This window comes from Olea europaea, unplaced genomic scaffold, assembly GCF_002742605.1.
Source record: "Olea europaea var. sylvestris unplaced genomic scaffold, O_europaea_v1 scaffold376, whole genome shotgun sequence".
In the NCBI taxonomy this organism is placed as follows: domain Eukaryota; kingdom Viridiplantae; phylum Streptophyta; class Magnoliopsida; order Lamiales; family Oleaceae; genus Olea; species Olea europaea.
In genome coordinates, this window is record NW_019256967.1 from 87,562 (window position 1) to 110,006 (window position 22,445).

Consider the following 22,445-nt stretch of genomic DNA (forward strand, 5'->3'; position numbering starts at 1 on the left):
CTACACCCCCTTCCCTCTCTCTTCTTCTTTACTACCAGATCACAACCGGAGGGGATGCCGCACTGGAGACGCCAGACGACGGCGACTGCAGCAAGACGTCGGCATTCGGCGATCTCCTTTGTTCCTTCGGCACCTTTATGCATTCGATTGCAGCATAACAACAGATTACGGTGACTTTGCTCGAAGATCGCCTTTGTGCCTTCGAATCTGAGTGTTGTAGTGGCGATCTGAGTGATGTTTTTTGTGGTGTTAGTGGTGGTTTGACTATGGAGGTGTTAGTGGCGACGACGCTAGTGGTGGTGAGCGGTTCGATCTGCAATTTTTACAGTGACTTTGCTCGAAGATCGCCTTTGTGCCTTCGAATCTAAGCATTGTAGTGGCGATCTGAGGGATTTTTTTTGTGGTGTTAGTGGTGGTTTGACTGTGGAGGTGGCGACGACGCTAGTGGTGGTGTAGTGGTTCGATCTGCACTTTTGGGGGGTTGGGGGGGTTTTGGTTTTTCAATCTAGTGGTGGTTTTCATTGGAGGTGCAGGTGGGGTGGTGGTGGTGGCGGTCGACGATGGTGATAGTGGTGCGGTGAATCTAGACATAATATAGGCGGTGGTAGGCAAGTCTGGTGACTAACTCGTGTGATTTGTTTGTGGCAGTAAGTGCGGTGGTGTTACTAGCGTGGTATGGTGGTGGTGGTGTTTGCAAAATGGTGGTGGTGGTGGTGGCGGTGTAGCAACGGTGGTTACTGGTGGTCGCGAGGCAGTGGTGATTGTATTGATTTTGGTTGGCCAACGGTGGGGGTGTCCATGACCAACAATTCCCCGTCTGTGACCAACTATTTGGACGTTTGTCACCAATTATTTGGCTGATTTGTGATAAAAAATTAGGTGTATATGACTACAAAATAATTTGTGACCAATAAACTGTGATATGTTACCCATAAATAAAATGTGACTTGTAATTTGAATGATTTGTGATCTCGAAATAATTGATTTGTGACAACGAAATAATATGTGACCAATTAATCAATGATATGTGATCAGTAAATAAATTTATGATCAATAATTATGAATCTGTGACCATTAATTGTATAATTGTAATTTTGTTATATTTAATTAATAAATATTTTTTATTAATTATACCAAAACCTGAATTTTGCATTTTTAAACTTTGGACCTGATTTGTGAATTGGTACAAACAATATACCTGAGTTATGAACTTTTCCCATCAATTTTTACACCATTTAAACCCATTTTTTGGTAGCTATAAAAGGAGAACAAGAGCTAAGTAGTGAGGGATCTATCTCTCATCTCTCATAGCAATTCATATTATAAAATCTTTTAAGAACAAGAGGCTAATTTATCATAAGTCGAAGAGAAGAATAAATCTAGCATGATTAAATCAAGAAACATCAAGAACTTGAATAATTAAATCTTGGGATTGAAGATCAAGAAGAATAGATTTCATATCTCCTTCTTGTATTTATAAATTTTGAATGATGATTTTTCAATTCCTTTGTTGTTTTATCATGAGAATCATGCTAGGCTAAATTTTCTTTGTGTTAGATGAAGATGAACTTTATTATCACGGGCAGACCTGGGGGGTCCTATAGGGTCGGTTGACCCCTAAGTTTCTGCCCTTTTTTTTTTGGGCTTTTTTAGAAGAATGTCAAAGTTTAAAATCTACTTTATAAATATATTATGCAACCAACAGCTCCAAACTCAACTTTGTGCTTTTGTCTCTCTCTGCCAATCTGTCAACTACGGACTGTCATTTCCATTTACGGTTTATCCACCATTTGAAAGTTTGATTGTGCTTTATTTTGTTGACATTCTTGCTTGCATTATTCTACAAACTAAAGAGTCTTTATATGGCTTAATCTGCATAATCTTAATTGGTAACTCTGAAACACATTAACGTTTAGGAATGAATCTTTTTTCCCTGAACCAATGTAATCAAACTAGAACCATATAGAATCAAGTCAGTTTGGCTCATATTCTTCTACTAAAAGCGTCTATTTTGGGCAATACATCGAGAATTGATCGGTTACAATCTGGTTCTCAATTCTGCTTTGAGAACCAATAATGAAAATTCTTCTTTTTGCTAGTGCATCGTACCAAGATATTTGAACACGCTTCTTCTTTTCTTTGCAACAAGCCTAATGGTCAATCAAAGTTCAAATCTAAGTAATTTTATAAATATTTTACAAATTCATAGCTTTAATGCAACTTCAATAGAAAAAAAAATTTATTTTTAGTTCAATTTTTTGTAAAAAATTAAATTTCTCGTTATCATCGAAGTGGTCGACCATCAAAATTCATGATCTTATCCTTGAGAATTATTTAAGATAATCAGGTTATAAGCATTGCGTTTATTTTTTTAATATACATTGTTTTATGAATTTTCTTAAGAATTAAATTTCTATCTAGATTTGTAGTTTATCATTTTTTTTCCGCTTTTATCAGTTGATCTTTGAGCAATAAAGTTGGATTTTATTTGTTTCCTTATTTAATTGATTTTTCATTATTAGATTACAGGAATGACAAGTGATTTCATACACAATTTTTATCTATTTTTATTCTGATTAGTAGTTTCATACTTTATTTTTTTATTTTTTTAATATAAAGAACCGACATGGATCAGACTAGAACCAATTTGTTCGGTTCTTGTTCATTTCCATTGTTGGATATAGAATCAATGGTTCTATTTTTAAGATTTTCACTGGCACTCAGTTTTGTTCGATTCCGTTCGAAATCTGATCGAATTAGACTGTTCCAAGTCCTATTAAAATCTAACGTTGATTTTTACACGTAAGCCATTGAACACCTTGGCACTCTAGAAACTGTCTTCACAATTAAAAGGCTAAGTTCAACAAACAAATTGATGTTCTTTAGAGTGTCCAAGTATTTTGGTAGGCAACAAATTTAATTGTCTAGAGATACCTCAAAAAGTCATATAATTTTTCAATTCATAGACACAACGTCATCAACTCCCTCTAAATTGTTTTTCACTAAATCTAGGACTTTATGTTTCATAATAAGGTCTTCTGAAAGTACACTTTAATGCACACAAGACTAGTTGGGGGGTAGGCCTTTTCTTGCATAAACAAAGAAATGTGGAGTTATTTCCAAAGATAGTTGGGTATCTATTTTTGTTTTATGGTTTTGTGATGTGTACATCACAATATTTGTTGGACAAGTGTTCACATTTTTTGTCTCTACTATCGGTAACCTTACTAGGTGAAAATGAATGGACACACACAGAGACTAGAGCTCACACCATCACTTATTTGCTAGGTGAAGGAATCTCTAACTCGAAGATGAAGAAGAGGATCATAAAATGTACAAGGGATCCATAACTATAGAGTTGCAAACCTCCATTAATGTTTTAGAATATTTGGTATCAAAAGTAAGAGTTGAATAGGCATGGAGAAATGGATAGTATTAGAACAGGGTGCTATTATCATCAATATCTCAAATCATTCTACGATTCTATTTGGTACCTAAATGGGCACCAAAATCAGACCAAACCATTTGTGATGAAGACTGAGTCTTCATCATTAATTTTAGTCATTATCTTTAATTTTGGCATTTATCTACATTTAACCTTGATGAAGATTGAGTCTCATTATTTTTAATTTAGTTTTTATTTGATTTTTAGTTATTGCTTTAAATTAAGGGTTGCAAGTCTTAATAGCAGTACATGATTTTTGAATTGAAAGAAAATATTAATTCTTGAGATCTTCAAATTCTTAAATTTTTGGTATTTAATATTCAAAATCAATGAGTCCAAATTTTCTGTATTTTATGCCTAGATTTTTGGTATTCCTAGAAATCAACAAAGCTAGAAGGTGATGGTGTTGCATCATTCCTTTGAAATCAGTGGCACTTTGATAATGTATTCGTTTATTTATTTCTATCACTTCACCTCTATAAAACTACACCAGTTGGTATCGAAGCAAGGTGTTCGTTCATGATAGAATCAGTGGCACTTTGATAATGTCAAAAGTTTTGTTTTGGGGCAAAACCCTTTTTACTTCTTTCAATAATTCAAAGTGGAAGAATCTTTGAATTTCATTTACGATGGTCACTCAATTTTCAACGGAGAAATTGAAAATTTTGTAGATAACGGTCTACCAATATTCAATGAGGATCCATATTTTCCTACCCATCACTTAGATATGAGAACCAATTAACTAAAGTAGTTGGAGTTCGTATGCCTGATAATAGCCCAAAATGTTGAAGAAAACTTGCTTCTGCAAATGGGGCGAAATATGCAATTTGACATAAGAAACAATGGTTGTGTTGGATTTCAAGGTGTGAGTCAACAAATTTCAATGGTGTTCTTTATCCCTTTTCGCTTTTGGTTGAGTTTATCAAAAGGATTGGTCATAACATACATCAAGGATCAATTAAGTCCTTTCGGTGACTTTTTGAAAGAGGAACCTCATGTAAATACCATGTCCTGACACAAGGTTAGAATTCTAACTCTTCCAAAGTGATATCTCGTTGATGGTTCGGGCCCCCTCGGAAGGAGGCCTTCTTCGCCCTCCACCTAAACTATGCAGTAAAGGCCCAAACCCAATCCCAGGGAACAATGAAGCTTCATAGGATCTTTCTGTCCAAGTACAGGTAGTCCACATTTTCACATACATGCTTATTTCATCTAGCCTCTCTCCGAGACAGTGCCCGAATATTGTTCTCTCACAATTATGGAGTAAGACATTAATTTCTCAAATTAGATGCATGATTTTGTTGTATGATGGACTGCCTTGAAAATCATTGATGAGCGTGTCAAAGAGGTTCCCCTACCAAATGAGCTATAACACTCGATGCTTTTGTTACATACTTTATCATGTAGATAATTTCTCACCAAGATGTTAAAGTTAGCATGTGAGTGTTTTTATTAAGTTGTTTGATTTGTATTTTACCGTTTTAAAGTACCTTTATGTATTTCGTAACAAGGTGTGCCAAAAGTAAAAACTAATTGTACACACCCCCTTACGAAGAAATTTCTCCTACGACTTAGGAGTTATATACCTCAGCGTACCTAGGAGCTATTGAAAATAATAAATAAGTGGGAAGGGCTTTGTTCCATATACACTAGTTGGATAGGCCATTTTCTTGTGAATACAAAGATATGTGAAGTTACTCGATAAAATGTACTGTAAAATTGTAATATGTGCTTTTGTGATTTCTGAAAGAAAATGGTGTTATACTAATTATACTATGTATGTATACGTTGGTGTGTGCAAAAGTTGGCGACTTAAAATAGTTGTAAAAAATAATAACAACATTAATAATTCTTTGACTTTGTTCTTAAACAAACTGTATACTCGTTAGATTTTTTAAGTTTATTGAAGATTCACATATACGTATATATTTCTTAACCACCCTGCATGAATGACTGATTCTTAACTCGAAGCTGGCTGCTCTGCTATTTTATACTAGTATCAGTCCAACCTTTCAGAAGTGTCTCTTATTATTGGAAGATAACAGCCATCTTAAACAAATCAAAGTCCCAAAAAATGAGGGCCTACACATGAGAATGGAATAAGGGAAAATAAGGAAAGAGGGGGAGATAAAAGAGTGAAAAAGTCATTTATATTGGGTGAAGTAATTATATGCTATTACGATATCTATTGGAACATAATAAAAAATACTTTAAGTTCCTACACACGAAATTCCGGTCTCCTATGTCTCACTCAAGTGAATTGATTTCGGAGCATTCTTGAATCACTTGATTTGAGGAGTCGAAAGTAAACTCTCTATCATGCCTCACAAGATGGTACTCATATTCGAGATAATCATGTAGGTAACCACTAAGAGGAGGGAGGCTTTCTAAGAGGATACGATAACTAAGGACTGATTATATATGAGACGATATAGGAACCACATTCAATATGCTTGATTTATGACAATATAGTAGCCGATTAAGATATGTTTCAGTTTGAAATGAACAATTAGGTTGCGTTTGTTGCAGGTGTTAGATCAAATAAAGAATTTAGTAATAAAATTAAAATGGCTAATAATAGTAGATGGTATTATGATGGATCAAGGTTTATAATATTCTTTCATTTTTAGGTCATTTGCACCATCAACCATATAACATAATATGACAATTATTTAGACAGGTCATGGCAGCCAACTACTTTGAACTACAAGATGGTATTTAAAGGAGGTGAGCTATCATGGGGTGTAGCTGCTATGGCTGGACATAGGCATTTGTGACATCTTTTGCACTACGCACGATGATTTAGTAAGGAGATCATAGATATATTTATGTCGATTGAGTAGAAGACCTTCCGCCATGGATGATAGCATTTCAACACTAAGAAAGTACTTTGTTGATCCCCACCATTTAATTGATATTTATTTGTTAGATCTCAAAGAAATGTTACGTGAAATCTACTTTATGACCTATAAGAATGGTTGACCATCAACATACACAAACAAGTGCATTGTGACAATAACATGTTTACAAAAGGGTATAGAGATGTCACAACTAAAATCACTTCGAAGTGCTTGTTTGAGGCCATAAATAGCCATACGAAGCTTAAAATAAACTCGATAAGTAAAATAAAATAATTTTGAGGTTGCTATGCGAAAACTCTCTAAGAGCATATAGAAAAGCATTGTTGATATCCATTAATGAGAGACACATCCTTATGAGAGTGAAATGATGAGGCTTATACACATATTACGATTGGCTTGTTAACTAAAACCGCAATGATAGCTCAAGTATAGTTTCTCATGAATATGTTTTGCTATAAAATAAGACATGTGTCGAGAAAGAGAGCCATTAGAATGAGTAAGGTGTACAAGAATTCAACTATTGTGGAACCCTTCCAAGCTAGATTAATACGAGGGAGACACACTAGAAGGGTGGACCCTAAAATCTTTGAATGGGATGGATAATAAAGGCTAGTGCACCCTACCCTGGAAGGTGGAGAAGGTAAGAAAAATGTTACACTACAATGGAAATACAACATTTTGTACTAGACAATATTAGGCAATACAAGTTCTTAGCTTAATTTTTTCATGATTACCACCATCAATCCACCTTTCAAACATGCCATAATCTTACAAATCTATTGCATTTTGTGTTTGCAAAGTATCAGTATCTCCAACTTACTAGTTTGAATAATATTTTAGTACCCATAATTCACAAATAAAAAACAATAAAAACCAAATATTATGCACAAACTTTGCCATCTAGTTATGCAAAAAACCTACAACATTTTTGAAATAATTGGCTAACAAGATTACATAGATCGATCTTGGAGAATAGCAAGCTACAAAATCACAAACAATAAAACTCGAAGCCTCGAAAAAATCGTAAGAACATGTATGTATGTGTGTGTATATATATACTAAAGACGATAATTAAAATGAATAATTTATGACCTGGTGCTGGAAAAATCATAGAGTTTGGCAGTACTGGAGAAGATGATGACCCCGACCTCGGCATCGCACAAGATCGCAAGCTCCTTAGCCTTCTTCAACAGCCCATTTCTCCTCTTCGAAAATGTCACTTGCCGACTCGTCGAATTATCGATCCTCCTTATCACTATCTTCCCTCTCCCCATTATTATTCCCTCGAACAACTAACTTTTCTCGCTCTCTCTCTCTCTCTACATGGTTAATAATTTATTCATGTAAATCCCACAAAAATAAAGAAAAAAAAATTTATATCTATATACACAGCTCTATGAAGAAGATAGTAAGGTGGTTTATCATTTTTGAATACATATTCCAAGAAAAAAACTTGAAAAAGAAAAAGAAAAAACTTACCGTTGGAAGGTGTACATGTAGTACAAAAGCTGTCGTTGCTACCGAAGTTTCGGAATACTGCTATATAAGGAAAGTATGACTACAAGTGGGAGGTAGAACTGCAAAACCGCTTCTGCAAAAACAGCTAGTGGTTTTTCTGGTTTTGGAGTGGGTTGACACGTGGCGGAAAACTTATGGCTTCCTCAGTTACGGAAAAGAGCCGACAACCTTATGGATGGTTGACGCGTAGGTGGTTTTGCATTTCGCATAATGGACTTCCTATTATAGGACCGATGTATGAATTGTGATTTGACGATTATACCCTTTTTTATCTATCAATGTTGCATTGACTTTTGGGGGGACGTGTCTACTGTTAGTCAAATGATTAGACGATAATGCCCTTGGGGATTTAGCCATGTTTGTCATCCATTTTTTTCATGGACCGACCTGCACTTATAGGGAGGATTCTTATTGATGTTTTACATATCAATCACAATGGGTGGAGTCGGTGTTATATTTGGCCATTTTTTAATGCATTGGGTCCCGCATGGGCCCGACCTCCATGAGAATGACCTGTAGAAGGTCTATAATTTCATCATCTATACATCCAGTTTAATCCTTTTTTCATAGTCATTTTCAATCACATTCACACAATAAAATATTTTACATATAAATTAAATTTTCTTTTCAAATTTTCCGCCACATATTCTCAAAAAAATCACTACTTCAAACTCAATTTTTTTCAAAAACATAAAATTAAAATTAAAACTCTAATAGGTGTCAAACGAAGGCTTAATTATAGAGAAAATTACCTAAAACCCTACAATTAAAGACCAGTTTTCATAAATAATGTGATTAAGTTTAAATTTCAAATTTTAGTGGTAAATAAGATTATTAATTGTAATTAAAAATTTTAATTAAAACTTAATCCTGATAATAACCCCCATCCCACCACCTTGATTTTATCCCAAACCCAACCCCCATTCTCTCTCTCTCTCTCCCACACTCTTCATCTTCTCTCTCTCTCTAGGCTCTACCATTAATACGTCATCCCCACCTAACCCCCGAGGGCGGAGTAGAACCGCTAGAGGAAGTAGAGGCGCGTAGTAGTTGCTCGCTACGCCATTGCGTGCATAAAATTCTTGGGGTGGTCCGATTTCTGAAAATGAGTACGATGGTGGTCCGACAATAAAAATAAGCAGTGACTGGTTGAGATGGTGGGTGCTTAAAGGAATGGTGGTTCGATGCTAGGTGCTTGGGATTGTAGATCTGGGGATCGGCGAGTTGGGACGGTGGTTCGACGGTGGTCCAACGGTGCTTGAAGAAATTGCAAAAGAATGTCCACTACGTGTTCGTTACTTTTAGATTTGGGATGGTTAAAATCTTTTTTTTTTTTCTTTTTTTGAGTTGGCTCATGAAATTTTGTGTTTAAGAATTGTAGTCTACATCGTTCTTTAAGGTTCGCGCGACGTTTGATGGTGGTTCTAATGATGGCGTGATATCGGTGGTGCTGGTTGGTGGATATATTAGTCTGAGGTGTGTGCAGATTTGTTTGTGATAATCCCATGTGACCAAGTATGTGTTTGTTGTGACCGTTTGTGACCAATTTTTTGTTGATTGTGATTGGTTGTGATTTGGTCACAATTAAAGGTTGCACTTGTCACAAACAGTCACACTGAATACAAATTTGATCACATTAGTCACGTCAAAGATTAATTTGATCATAGCTAATAATAGATAACATAGGTCAGTGAATTTGTTACATACAGTTACAAATTAGATAGTCATATACAGTCACAACAACAAAAATTTGATCGCAAATAGTCACATGAAACACGGGTTTAGTCACGAACAATAAATTTGGTCACTCATAAATTTTTGGAGATTTTTTTACAGTGGAGTATAGAAAGTGAAATTGTTTTCAATTTTTAGAGATTTTTTCTGTCACTGGAGCTGGAGCAGTCCTCGAAGCGATGGTCGAAGCAATTATCGGAGAGATTGTCAGAGTAATCGTTGTCGCTGGAGCCGATGGCTGCCTCCATTAGAAAGAAAGGATAGAGAGTAGAGAGAGGAAGATAAGGGCTTTGATTTGAAATTTGTTGTGATTAATTATATTTTAATAAATTGATTTATCACCTGACTTTTGAAATTTTTTATGGAGTTTGTTAGTTTTAAAATATGTTTCTTATATGTAGAATTTATGTATTATTCCCTTAATTATATGATTGATTAGTCATGGAGCCAGATATGTGGGGTATGAAGATTAATCTAATGAGTTTTAGCTCTTATTTGACAGCAATAAAATGAGTTTTTTTTTTTTTTTTTTGGAGCAAATGATATTTTTTATAGAATGTGTAGTTAAAAGGTATTAAAAAAATTAGATTTGTATGCATAATATTTTATTGGGAGAAAGTGGTTAAAAGTGAGTTTGAGAAAAAAAAAGTATTTTAGCCTTAAGTTGAGACCAATTTTTCACATAGTAAACATTCAAATTGGAAAAATGATATTTCTAAAAGAATTGTAACTCTTTGAATTAGATTTTCAAATCACATTGAATTGCCTTAATTGGATAAGAGAGAGAGAGAGATATGAAAAAAATACTAACAATTACTCAGAGACGAAACCGCACACATCCCAACTTCCTTTTTCCCCAACCTGTGGTTGAATCATGTAAGGGACACATTCGTACCACTGCCTACCGTATGCGTGAGTCACCTTAATCTGGAATATGGGAGTCGATTTCCTTATTTGATAAAACTCTATTTGAAAATCAATTTAAACATGATCTTGACCTAATTTTCAAAACGTGGACTACATATGGGCGATCTCTTTCTAGCCCCTTAATACACATCCATGTCATAAAATTCATCAAGAATAGCAGAAGAATTCACATCTTTTGGGAAAGAAGATCAAGACCTCTTGCATTCATTCATATTTGGGTGACATCCTTTCATTATTCCTCTTATAATTTATATAAAATCATACTATACTAGATCATTGTTGGTATTGGATAGGGTTGGCAACGGTTCGGTTATGGGTCGGTTCGGCCAAAACCATAACCGCACCACCAATTTTTTGACTATATCATAACCACACCACAATCGGTTCAGTTCGGTTCGTATCTCGGTTCGGCTATTAACCACGAAAATAAATTATTTTTTATAGGTTCATCCGTCAAATTGATATAAAATAATTTATGAAAAAAGTCAATGAAAACAAAAACACAATAATCCAAACGAAAATGAAAATATTATCAAACAATATTTCAAACGAAAATACAAACATTATCCCAATTTTCAATTGCAAAATACAAATTTAACAAACAATATTATAAATATAACAATACTAAACTTTTCATTCATTCTTAATTGTTATGCATTGAAGTTACTTGATTCATTCTTCCTCACAAGTCTTACTAGCATAGATCAGCACTCAAAGTTGATTCCTATATAGTAAATAAGAAATGTAAGTCGAGAATACAACGATACTACCTATTCAGAATGGTCTTAACTAATATTAAAAAAATGTACATCTTCATCAGCTTCCTTCTCGCTAAACGTTGCACAAGCTCTAGAGTATGATGAAGAAGTAGAATTTTCTACACATAATAGAAAAAAATTAATAATAAAATGAGTCGTGCGTGAGTTTATGGTTTGTGGAGAGTAGGGTTTGCATTATATACTGTCACACTAATGCTATTATTATGGGCTAATGGTAAGTGGGCTGGCCGGCTGAGTCAGGTAGATGTAATGTGGAGGATTTTGTTTTGGGCTAGATAGAAAAGTAGTGTAAAGCCCAATAATCAAATCAATTCAATTGTGTGGTTTTTTTTTTTTTTTTGCTCTTTTTTTTTTCTTTTAGCGGGTAATCGGTTCGGTTTCGGTTCGACGGCGTAAATATCATACCCGCACCGCCACGAACCGGTTTATTAAAATCAAAACCATACCCACCCCATTGCACCATCGGTTCGATTTTTTTCGCCCCATTCGGTTCGGTTAACCGCGATTTTCGATTTTGACAGTTTAAATTGCCATCCCTAGTATTGGATGAAGATGAACTCATTTGCTGATTTATTTTAATTCAACACTAGTAGTTTAGATAATTCTAGAGTTTCTTGCTTAATCTTGTACTTCTGTTACATTATTTAATTAATTGGCCACAAATTAGATAATTAGTTGTTTGTTGTAGTCCTAAAAAGTTCACAACTAGGTTTAGAATGTTGCAAGGCTAACACACAATCAATAGATATTAGGAATAACATATGTCACGTGTGCAATCAGCTAAATAATCATGAAATTGGATGTGTTCTACTCATTCGAATTCGGAATAGGAATAGGGTTGGATCGTGTTTAGAATAGAATTAATTTATCTTGAAAAAGAAGTTAAATACTAGAGGGTCTTCGATTATCAAGAATGCAAAGATAAATCTAGATTACATAATTGAGAATTAAAATATATAACCATAGGCAGATTCTAAATTCAATACAATTATTCATTCATTTAAACAAAGAAATGTTTTTACATACTTATTAGCATAATTACAAATCATAATCTCTTTTATATTACCTACTTCGAATTTAATAGAAAACTAGTATTCTTGAATTAGATTTTTTCTCGTGTTCAACTCATCACATTTATTACTTGTCAACGATCATATATGCTTGTGGATTTCGCACGAACATATTTTTGAAGATGTTGCCAAGGAATAAAGTGTTTAATTTAAGTTTATTAGTTTATATTGAATTTGAATTTTCTTAATTGTTTATTGTTACACCTAGTCTTTTTTGTTTGATTTTCTAATAGTTTATGTAAAAGTATGATGAAATCAAGCACCTACCTCTAAATCCCGAGATCGAAAGGAAATTCGAACAACAAAGAAGAGAATAGAGATGCATAAGGAATGTCAGAAATTCAAATTCAAATTCAAATTTTCTCCAGTTCCGCCAAGAGCAATTGCAAACGATGGCGAAGTACCTATGCAACTGGCTATTACCTATCTACCTTTTGGGCAAGCCAACTACCACATTCAATCAGATGTCATTAACTTATTTCAGAATCATCAACATATCAGGTTCTCTAAAAAACCAACTGAAAATTCGCATAAGCACATTCAAACTTTCTTAATGCTTTACGAAGTAATCAGTCACAAAAGTACATCAACACATGCTTTTCGAATGTGCCTATTTCCTCATACTTTAAAGGATGGCACACAAGAATGGCCACGTTCACTATCTCCTAGAAGCATCTTTTCATAGACTGATATGATACAAAAATTCATCTTGAAAATTTTTCGACAATCTCGAGTCTATCAGATCAAAAATGAAATATGTACTTTCAAGTAGAAGGACCTCAATAGCTATCCATAGTATAGGATAGGTTTAAGGACTGCTTCATAAAGTGTTCAAATCTAGATATTCCTAAAAATTCCCATTTCTTCATCTTATATTCAAGCCTGCATCCTGAATATTGTAATATGGTCGACATTTCAACAAGACGATCAATAATAAATATGCTCATAGACAACATCTTTGATCTTTATGGAGTATTGTAGAAAATTAGTCCGTGGCCAGCTAAAATGAAAACTTAAAAAAAAAACAGATATTTACAACATTGATATTGTTACATTTTTTTGGCAGCCTAGTTGGACAACCTAACTCTCTGTATGCTAACATAATGTACCAACCAGAACTAATCTACGGGGGCTGCACGACAGATCATACAACTCCAAATTATAATTTAGCCTCCACACATGTTTTAAAGTTTCAGGGATTGTCACGTTACCTTGTCCTGTGGGAAAATTCACATAGTATAAATGCTTTAGGTGATTTTGTAGCAAGTAATAATCTGATTACCTTGTCTCTCTGCAGAAAATTAGAATTGGAAGATCAAAAAGAAACTTTAATAATTTTATAGCTGATTGATAGGTCACTCAAATATCTTTATGAATGGTTGAGGATATGCTCATCAAAATTGGAGATCTTATCTTTCCAACTAATTATCTTTAATACTGAAAAAGATTAAGACATGCCGATAAATTTTTGAAAGATCATATTTAACAATCGAACGTGCATTAATGGATTTTGAAAAGGGTGAGATAATATGAAAGGTGGAAGAAAAAAAAATTTCACCATGAATGCTCTACTCACACAACCACCTTACCTCGAGGAGTGCAAAAGAATTGAACATAAATAAAAAGATGATTGTGGAAGTCATAGATACGGGGGGAAAAAAGGAGAGAGAGTTGATGGATTGGTTAGAACAATTTGAGATAATTGTGGAAATCTTAAAATTTGAAAGGTCAAAGATGAATAAAAGAACATCTGCCAGTACAATCGATGCAAAGTTAAAAACTCCCTGTTCAAACCACCATGAGTAGCCAAAATAATAAAGTCCAGTCAATGACAATAAACAAGCGCTTATTGAGAGGCAATCCAATTTTTTTTCTTCTATTTATTTTGGTTTCTAGAGTATAGAGTTAATACATTTTATTACTTTTAATAGTTTGGGTATCTTCATCCTCATATTTCTCTATATGTTATGTTTGAGCTTATTATAAATTGTTTTATATTATGATTAATTTCAACTTATTTTGAAGGAACATGATACCCGAATGTACTGGACAAGAGTAAGAACATAATAGCATGGACTATTTAGACTCAATACCTCCATGTCAGTCTATCAAGCACCTTCAGATCCATACTAAAGGAGTGCTTAATTTCCTTCTTTGTCTTTAATTTTTGTATAATTATATTTTTAGACAATGAGAGCAGTGTTTATTTTTGTTTGGTGGTGGAAAAACATCGAGTATGTTATTTATTTTATTATTTTTATGTGCTTGTTAGTGTGTATAAAACATGAAAATTAAGAAAAATTAGTTATTTTCAATTTAATTATTGTTTGTGTGGGTTAGATAACATTGCCGACTATGATGCATATCTTTGAAACCATGTGTTAGACTATAAATTGAGAAAAAGTTGCATGCAAGATTGAGTTATTCTTATTCACGTAAAACTTGATATTTTTGTGCACAAGATTTATGTTTTGCATCATGAAGGATTAATTTAATTCATAAGTTGAAAAATAATGGAACTTAGACGCTAAATCGAAACAACCACTAAAATATACATCCTTAAACTAATTCCATGATAGTTTGGCAATGGTTGAATTGTTGTAAGAAGGCTGTTGGGTTTTTTGATACCCAATAATTTGGGCGATAATTTAAAACAGTTGTTGGATTATTTATCGATAGCATGGACTTGGCTCGGCTCGGAGACGAACTACACTTTTGGATGGCTTGGGTTTGGGTTGGATGATTATTTGGTTAGTTGGACCATTTAGTAATTAATATGGAGTTGAATATTGGCCCATTAGTTTAGGTTAATTGGTAGCCCTCTTAGTGAACCCTAGGCCCAATTGGAGTGACCTGAACTAACCGATATATATGTATTTATCTCCAAGCCATTTCTGTGATGTGTATGTGTGTTGTAGCAATGGAGAGGAGAGTCGAGAGAAGAGAGGCAGCAGAGAGAGAAGGAAGCCATGTGAGGTTGTGAGTGAGATTCAACCATTTTGATATCTTCGTCTTCCTTTCCATACCTTTGTGGATTGCTAACACCACCACCCTTCTCCTTTGTGGGGTTTGAGGGAGTTTGGACAGTTCAAAGTGTAAGGCGAAAGTCTCGGGTCGAGCCGAGGTAAATTGATGTTCGTTTGATTATTTTCTGAGCCCGGAATCAAGATTTATCGAGGGATTTCCGCTACAAATGGTATCAGAGCTTGTGTTGTTGATAAATTTGTGATTTTTGGGGCTAAAAACTGGCTGGAAGTGGTCAGAAACGGATCTGGAAATCAGAGGTAGAAATTGTTTGATTTTTTCAATTTTCTGCCGGATCTGTTTTGGCATTTTCTGGTGAAACCAAAAGGAGTCTGGCAAAACGGACACCACCGGTGGACTGTGCAGGCAGAGAAGAAGCCAGACGGATGACAGGTCACCGACACGTGGCCCGCCGGCACCGGCGAGTGGGGATTCCGAAATGGTGCGTGAGTATGAATCTGGCGAAGTGGTCTTCAGACAAAATCTTCCCCATGATGAGTCGAACCCTGCAGTGTTTTCAGATTTCAGTTTCGAGCAATGCAGTGAAAGTTGGACGATTTTGCCTTTGGACGTTCGGGTGTCGGGTGCTGTTTTCGTGTTGCTGTGGTTGCTGGTGACTTTAGGATAAATAGTGATAGTCCCGAAGTGGTGAATTCGCGTCTCTCGATATTTATGGACCTTCAGACGTGGTCCGCTCGATATCATATTCCTTACTTTTTATTATTGCAGTTGAAATAAATGTGTAGAGTAATTTATTTTTTGTATTAGAAGTCATCGTGTGGGGTGACATTGGGTTTGGGGTTACCATGAAGGGGTAACCATTGCCTGCTGTTAGACCTAGAAATTATTTGTTAATTATTTGCCTTAAATTCTTTGTGAATTTGCTGTCAATTTTTCTACATTATTAGAATTGCATGTGGCCTTAGGAAAGTTTACTGGACTATTCTATGTGAATTATGTTCATACTTTACTTGTGATCATTATTTGGCATTGGTGGCAAATGTAAGTCTAAGGTAAGTGCGAAGAATAACATATCTTTTAACTGTGGTAAAATTTGGATATAGTTGAAAGAGATTGTCCTAAGATGATAATAAAAGGAAAGATGAGGATAGAGACAAGACGAATGTGACTTTAGGGTCGAGCAGTGATCCTAGTGATGTTTATTGAGAGAATAAACATGATTACTGCATTGCATCTGTGTGTAATCCTTTCTACATGTATGTGGTCAGTTAATTCTGTTGCAATGTTGATTTTACACTTTCAATATGTTTGATGTGTGTAATTTTATGAATTAGAGTGAATTATTACTTTGTGTAATATGTTTACATGCATAGTAGGTTAAGTTTTGTGGCTTACTCTATTTGCTCTGTGAGTGGTGTGAGAGTGTGGTAGTGAGAAGAAAGTTGGGCTGCCGTTTCTCTCCTTCATCTTTGTGAGCTTATGTGGTTTGTGAGATTATGTGAGGCAGCCATGTTAGGGTTACCTTCTTTATCTTTGTGAGCCTCTTTTGTGAGTGTAGTGAAGTAACCTATTCTTTCTTCGATTCTCTTTGAGAGTGCCACCTTCACTATTTTCTTTATGAATTTTTTGGGAGCATTGGTGAGTAGATTAATCTTTGTGGTCACCGGAAGGTGTTGTTTTGCCATAGTGAGTTTGAGATGCATTAGCAGTGAGTTGGATGTCTTTTGATAAGGTGGAGTATAGATGCCTAGAGGTACATTGGTGATATGCACGAGGGATGAAGAGTGTGACATTTGGATCATGAGTGGAGATGTGATCAAATGTGTAGAATCTTTTATATGTGAAAGAGACCTTGATCAGGTGGAGTGTGAGAGAGACACTTCTATCATTTCTGTAAGGTAGAGTCTCATTATCCACGTAGGTTGGGAGAAGTGATGTGGTGATAGAGGATTATCCCGAGAGTTTAGGATCTATTGTGACTTACCTGTTAGACATGAGTTGAGTGATTGGTTTAGTGAGCATGGTGGGCAATGAGAAGAAATATGTGTTCTCGAGGTGGGAGTAACACGAAATGGGATAGGATAAGTGTAGTGAGATCTTTCATGGGGTCATTTATGCATTTGTTGCATATGTGTTTGACCGTGTGCTGATTAACTAGGTGTTAATCTGTGGTTCTGTGTGAATGTGGTTTTGAAAAGATTTGTGTGTGTTATCCTATATATATCTTCATCGCATGATTGTTTGTTCACTGTGAATACTTGTTTCTACTTGAGTGTTCTTGACCTTAGCCCTCGTAAGTATATGGAGCAAGTATGGTATGTGTTTCGGTTCGAAATACGAGATAAGGTCTGTGATTCCAATTTTATTGGATTACCTTGATTGTGCAAGTATAAACTGTGTGTTTTGGTTGCTTGCAGATTATTGGGCATGAAGGTGGAGATTGTTGGGTTTTTTGATACCCAATAATCCGGGCGATGATTTAAAACAGTTGTCAGATTATTTATCGACACCATAGACTTGGCTCGGCTCGGAGACTTACTACACTTTTGGATGGCTCGGGTTTGGGTTGGATGATTATGTGGTTAGTTGGACCATTTAGTGATTAATATGGAGTTGAATATTGGCCCATTAGTTTAGGTTAATTGGTAGCCCTCTTAGTGAACCCTAGGCCCAATTGGTGTGACCTAAACTAACATATATATATGTATTTATCTCCCAGCCGTTTCTGTGGTGTGTGTATGTTGTAGCAATGGAAATGAGAGTTGAGAGAAGAGAGGCAGCAGAGAGAGAAGGAAGCCATGTGAGGTTGTAAGTGAGATTCAACCATTGTGATATCTTCGTCTTCCTTTCCATACTTTTGTGGATTGCTAATACCACCACCCTTTTCCTTTGTGGGGTTTGAGAGAGTTTGGACAGTCCAAAGTGTAAGGCGAAAGTCTCGGGTGGAGTCGAGGTAAACCGGTGTTTGTTTGATGGTTTTCTAAGCCCGAAATCAAGATTTATCGAGGGATTTTCGTTACAAAGACATTGAGATAAATGTGGATTTCGTATGTGCTAAACTTTGAATGAAATGTCCTAAGCTTACAAGATGAAAGTTAGGTAAAAATCTTAAGTTAGACGTCGACTTTTAAGAATGGATGTTAAATGAGGGACATTGCATTAATCATTTCATAAGAAGGGAAAAAGTTGTCAAGTTGTAAATCTATCCTGTAAAAGATCCCAATGGAGAAAAATATAAACTATCCCAAAATGAAATTTGAGTCTTTTATATCAAATATTCATTTAGCCATTATATCCTTCAATGACAGTTAGATATCTGGTATAGTGTAGTTCATATCTACGAGTATATCTTAAAGTACATTAGTACTCTTTTTATTCATTAAGGGTGGTTAGATTCTAGATTGCTAGTCTATTTTCTCAGTTTAAAAACTGAATAAGTTATGTCTAATTTTATACAACTCATTAAGTATATCAGATTTTCAATTATTCTAGAGTACTGTACTTTATTTTTAGATAGATGTTGACTAGTATTTATCAGTGTTCTAGTCATGCTAGAATCATTATTGTTGAACTTTTTCAGAATTTTGTCCATATAATGTAATTGACTTACAACAAGTTCCTCTGATGTCTTTGAAATTTTGACTGCAAGTATCACGTCAGCCCAATCCATATATTTCATGTCAAATATTGAACTCAACGAATTTTAAGTACATTTAATCATCTTATCGTTGCTGCTAACAATAAACAAGTCATCTATGTAAAGATAAAATGACATAACCATTTTCGATGTCTATGACATAAATGCATTTTTTCGTACTCGTTGGTCTTAAATCCACATTCCATCTGATAGTATCAAATGTTTCATGCCACTATTTAAGTGCTTGTATCAAATTATACAATGATTTCACAAATTTACAAACTTTCTTTTTTAGCATAAGTGATGAAAAATCTTTGCGTTGTTCCATTCAAAAAGGCAATTTTAATATCCATTTGATGTATTTCAAAATTTTACAGAACTGCAATCATAAGTATTATCCTATAAATATTATTCTCATCACTAGAGAATATGTATCAAAGTAATTAAGACCTTCTCGTTGTCTATAGCATTTTTTCACTAATCTAGCCTTAGACTTCTCAATAGAAAATCATTTGTAGACTAGTAGTTTACGGAGGAAGAACAACTAACTCCCATGTATGATTTTGCAAAATAAAATCTATTTCACTTTTAATTACCTCTTTCCATTGATGTCATTTTGAAGAGTTCACAGCTTTTTAAAACCTTTGAGGTTCACTTTTGAGCATATAAGATTTTTCTGTCATGTCTCTTTTGCTATATCCTGATTCATATCAATTTTCTCTTCTAGTCCTTAGTCTTGACTATATCCAACCATAATCTCATGTGTTTGTTAACAAGAGTTTGCTTCTTCTTTAGTTCTGTACGAAAAATACATGTTTAAAGAATGAAACAATTCTCGATTCCGTTATTGTATTTCTAGAATTCTAGACTCATGCACAAAAAATCAATAAATACTACTATTATGTGCATAGTCAATAAGGATGTAATCTACAGTTTTCGAGTCTATATTCGTCTTTTTTGGTGTTGAAAAAGTCACTTTAGCAAGATACCCCACACTCATAAATATTTATAGGAAGACTTTCTTCCTCTTCATAACTCATAAGAGGTGTTCTTCCTTTTCTTTTCAGGTCACATTATTTAAATGATAACTTATCGGTAAAATAGTTTCTCCCACATGATTTGAGGTAACCCAAAATTTAACAAAATTGCATATATCATTAGTTTAGGGTACGATTTTCTATTCAGTAAAATCATTTTGCTGAGGTGAATAAGATGCAGTAATTTCATGTATGATTCCATGTTGTGTACTAAATTCAACAAATGATGCTTCATATTTACCACTTTGACAACTTCTAAACACCTTAATTTTCTTATTTAGTTGATTTTCAACTTTATTCTTATAAAGAGTAAAATTCTCTCTAGTTTTTTCTTTACTTTTAAGCAATTGTAGGGCTAGACATGGTCCGATTTGATTTTGTTCTAATAAGAATCGAACCAGACCCAAAATTTTCTATTATTTAATAAATGGAATTGTCGGGTCCAAATTTAATTATGGAACCGTTCAAGTTCGGTTCCCAGGTTCCGTATTATAATTAAATATTTTAATATTTACAAAGCTATGTTAATTCAACTAATAATATGTTTAGTCTTAACTCTTACAAAATAACGTAATCAAATCTTATGTGTCTTTTACGTCTCTCTTTGCTGAATTCTTCATAGACTTTATTGTTAAAATCACCGGAAAAGGAAGTTTTATTTCGATTTCTTCAGAATACTAGAAACGACACTATGGTAGAGTAACAATCTAACAGATTTGGATAAAACTTATGTTAATTTGATTGAGTTGGCTTTTTACTGAAAATTATAAATATGAAAATCATATTTTTGGGTTTGAACTAAATTAACTAGTTAGCAGATTTATTTAGAAAAATAAAATAATTTGGTTTTACTTAAAATAAATTAATTAAAAAATTAGGAAGATTTGATTTTTCGGTTCTTAATCTAGAATCGAACCAAACTTGTCGGTTCTCGATTTAGATACACGTTCGGGTATTTAATTTAAGAAGAATTGCTCGGTTCTGTCAGTTCGATTCAGAAATTTTGTCCGGCCTTAGTATTTTGTGCTGTTATCAAGAAAAGTAATGAAATACTTGTTCTCACCTCTTATTTATACAAATATTAAATCACATGTCACTGTAAATTAAATACAATTGTTCTATATTTTGTTCAATTTATTTAAATGGTGACCTTGTAAATTTTGCCTCAACAAAAGTCTCACACTTATATTTAGAATTAATATGAATAGTGGGCATGCAATTTGAGATAATTAATCTACGTAAAGTATCGTAGTTAGCATATTTTAGTCTACCATGCCAAAAATTTGAAGACTCAAGTAAGTAAGTAAAAGAATTTATTTTATTCATTTTCAGCTTAACCCTTACATTCAGTTTAAACATACTATCGAAAATATAATCCATTCTGACAAACATTCTTCTCTTAGACAAAATAACTTTTTATGGCTCAAATATAATACAAAAACTATGCTAATCCAGAAACGACTCGGACATTAGGATCTTGTAATTTTCAGCACATACAACATATTTTCACGAGTCAGTTCTTTCCTTGAAGTCATCTTCAAAATCAACTTTCCTTAACTTTTGATTTCAAAAATTACTGAATTTTCCATAATAACTTCTCCCCATTCTTAACTGTTTCACAAGTATTAAACAACTCTTTATCAAAAGAACACATACATTGTAGCACTAGTGTCAAGTCATCAATTTTTTGGGTTTGAACTCACCATATTCACTTCAAAAATGGTGATTGCAAGGCTCATCTCAAACATATCATGTGCCATGTAGACAGCCGCACTAGCTTCTCTCATATTGTTCTTATTTGGCAATCTACACTCCAAAAACTTATGGTCCACTTTGTTACAGTTGAAGTATTTTTTTTATTTTTTGAAATTTCTTCTCAAAAATGCCACCTTTCGGTCCCAACTTGGCCCTTTTGCCATCAAATGGCCCAGAATTATTCTTGAAGGTTTTAGAAATTTTTACCATTCTCTAAAATATTGGCTTTAGCCATAATAGGATTGAAGTTTTTCTTTCAAACTTTTGTTGTCTTCTTCGATTCGAAAGTCTAATAATCAGTTCTTCAATATTCATGTTCTTTCGTTTGTACTTAAGATAATGTTTGAAACCCTTCTAAGCTGGAAGTAACTTTTCAATGGTTGCAACCACTTGGAAAGTTTCACTCAAATTTATCCCATCAACGTGAATTTCATGTAAAATCACTTGAAGTGTCTGTACTTGACTAGTTATTGTTTCGAGTCTGTCATTTTATAATCCAAGAATAGGTCAACAATGAATTTCTTAGCCCCGACATCCCCAATCTTATATTTGGTCTAAAGACTCCCGCAAGTCCTTAACCATTTTCATCATACTATATACATTGTATAATGAATAAGCCAAACTGTTCATTGTATAATACGATACAGGAAATCAGAATGCTTCCAAGCATCAAGTACACAGATAGCTTAGACATCTC

General features: G+C 34.2%; 1 protein-coding gene across 2 annotated transcripts in view; it reads right to left on the bottom strand.

Annotated features, from left to right (window-relative positions):
* LOC111386876 (MADS-box transcription factor 23-like) overlaps positions 1-7,992 on the bottom strand; it is a 38,730-nt gene extending 30,738 nt beyond the window's left edge. For both annotated transcript variants that reach the window (XM_023011360.1, XM_023011359.1), the window contains exons 1-2: positions 7,786-7,992; positions 7,399-7,625 (exon numbers count right to left, since the gene is read on the bottom strand). In XM_023011360.1, the coding sequence (XP_022867128.1) occupies positions 7,399-7,580 (182 nt within the window). In that variant the 5' untranslated portion in view covers positions 7,581-7,625; positions 7,786-7,992. The remainder of the gene's footprint in view (positions 1-7,398; positions 7,626-7,785) is intronic.
* Between the last annotated feature and the right edge of the window lie 14,453 nt (positions 7,993-22,445).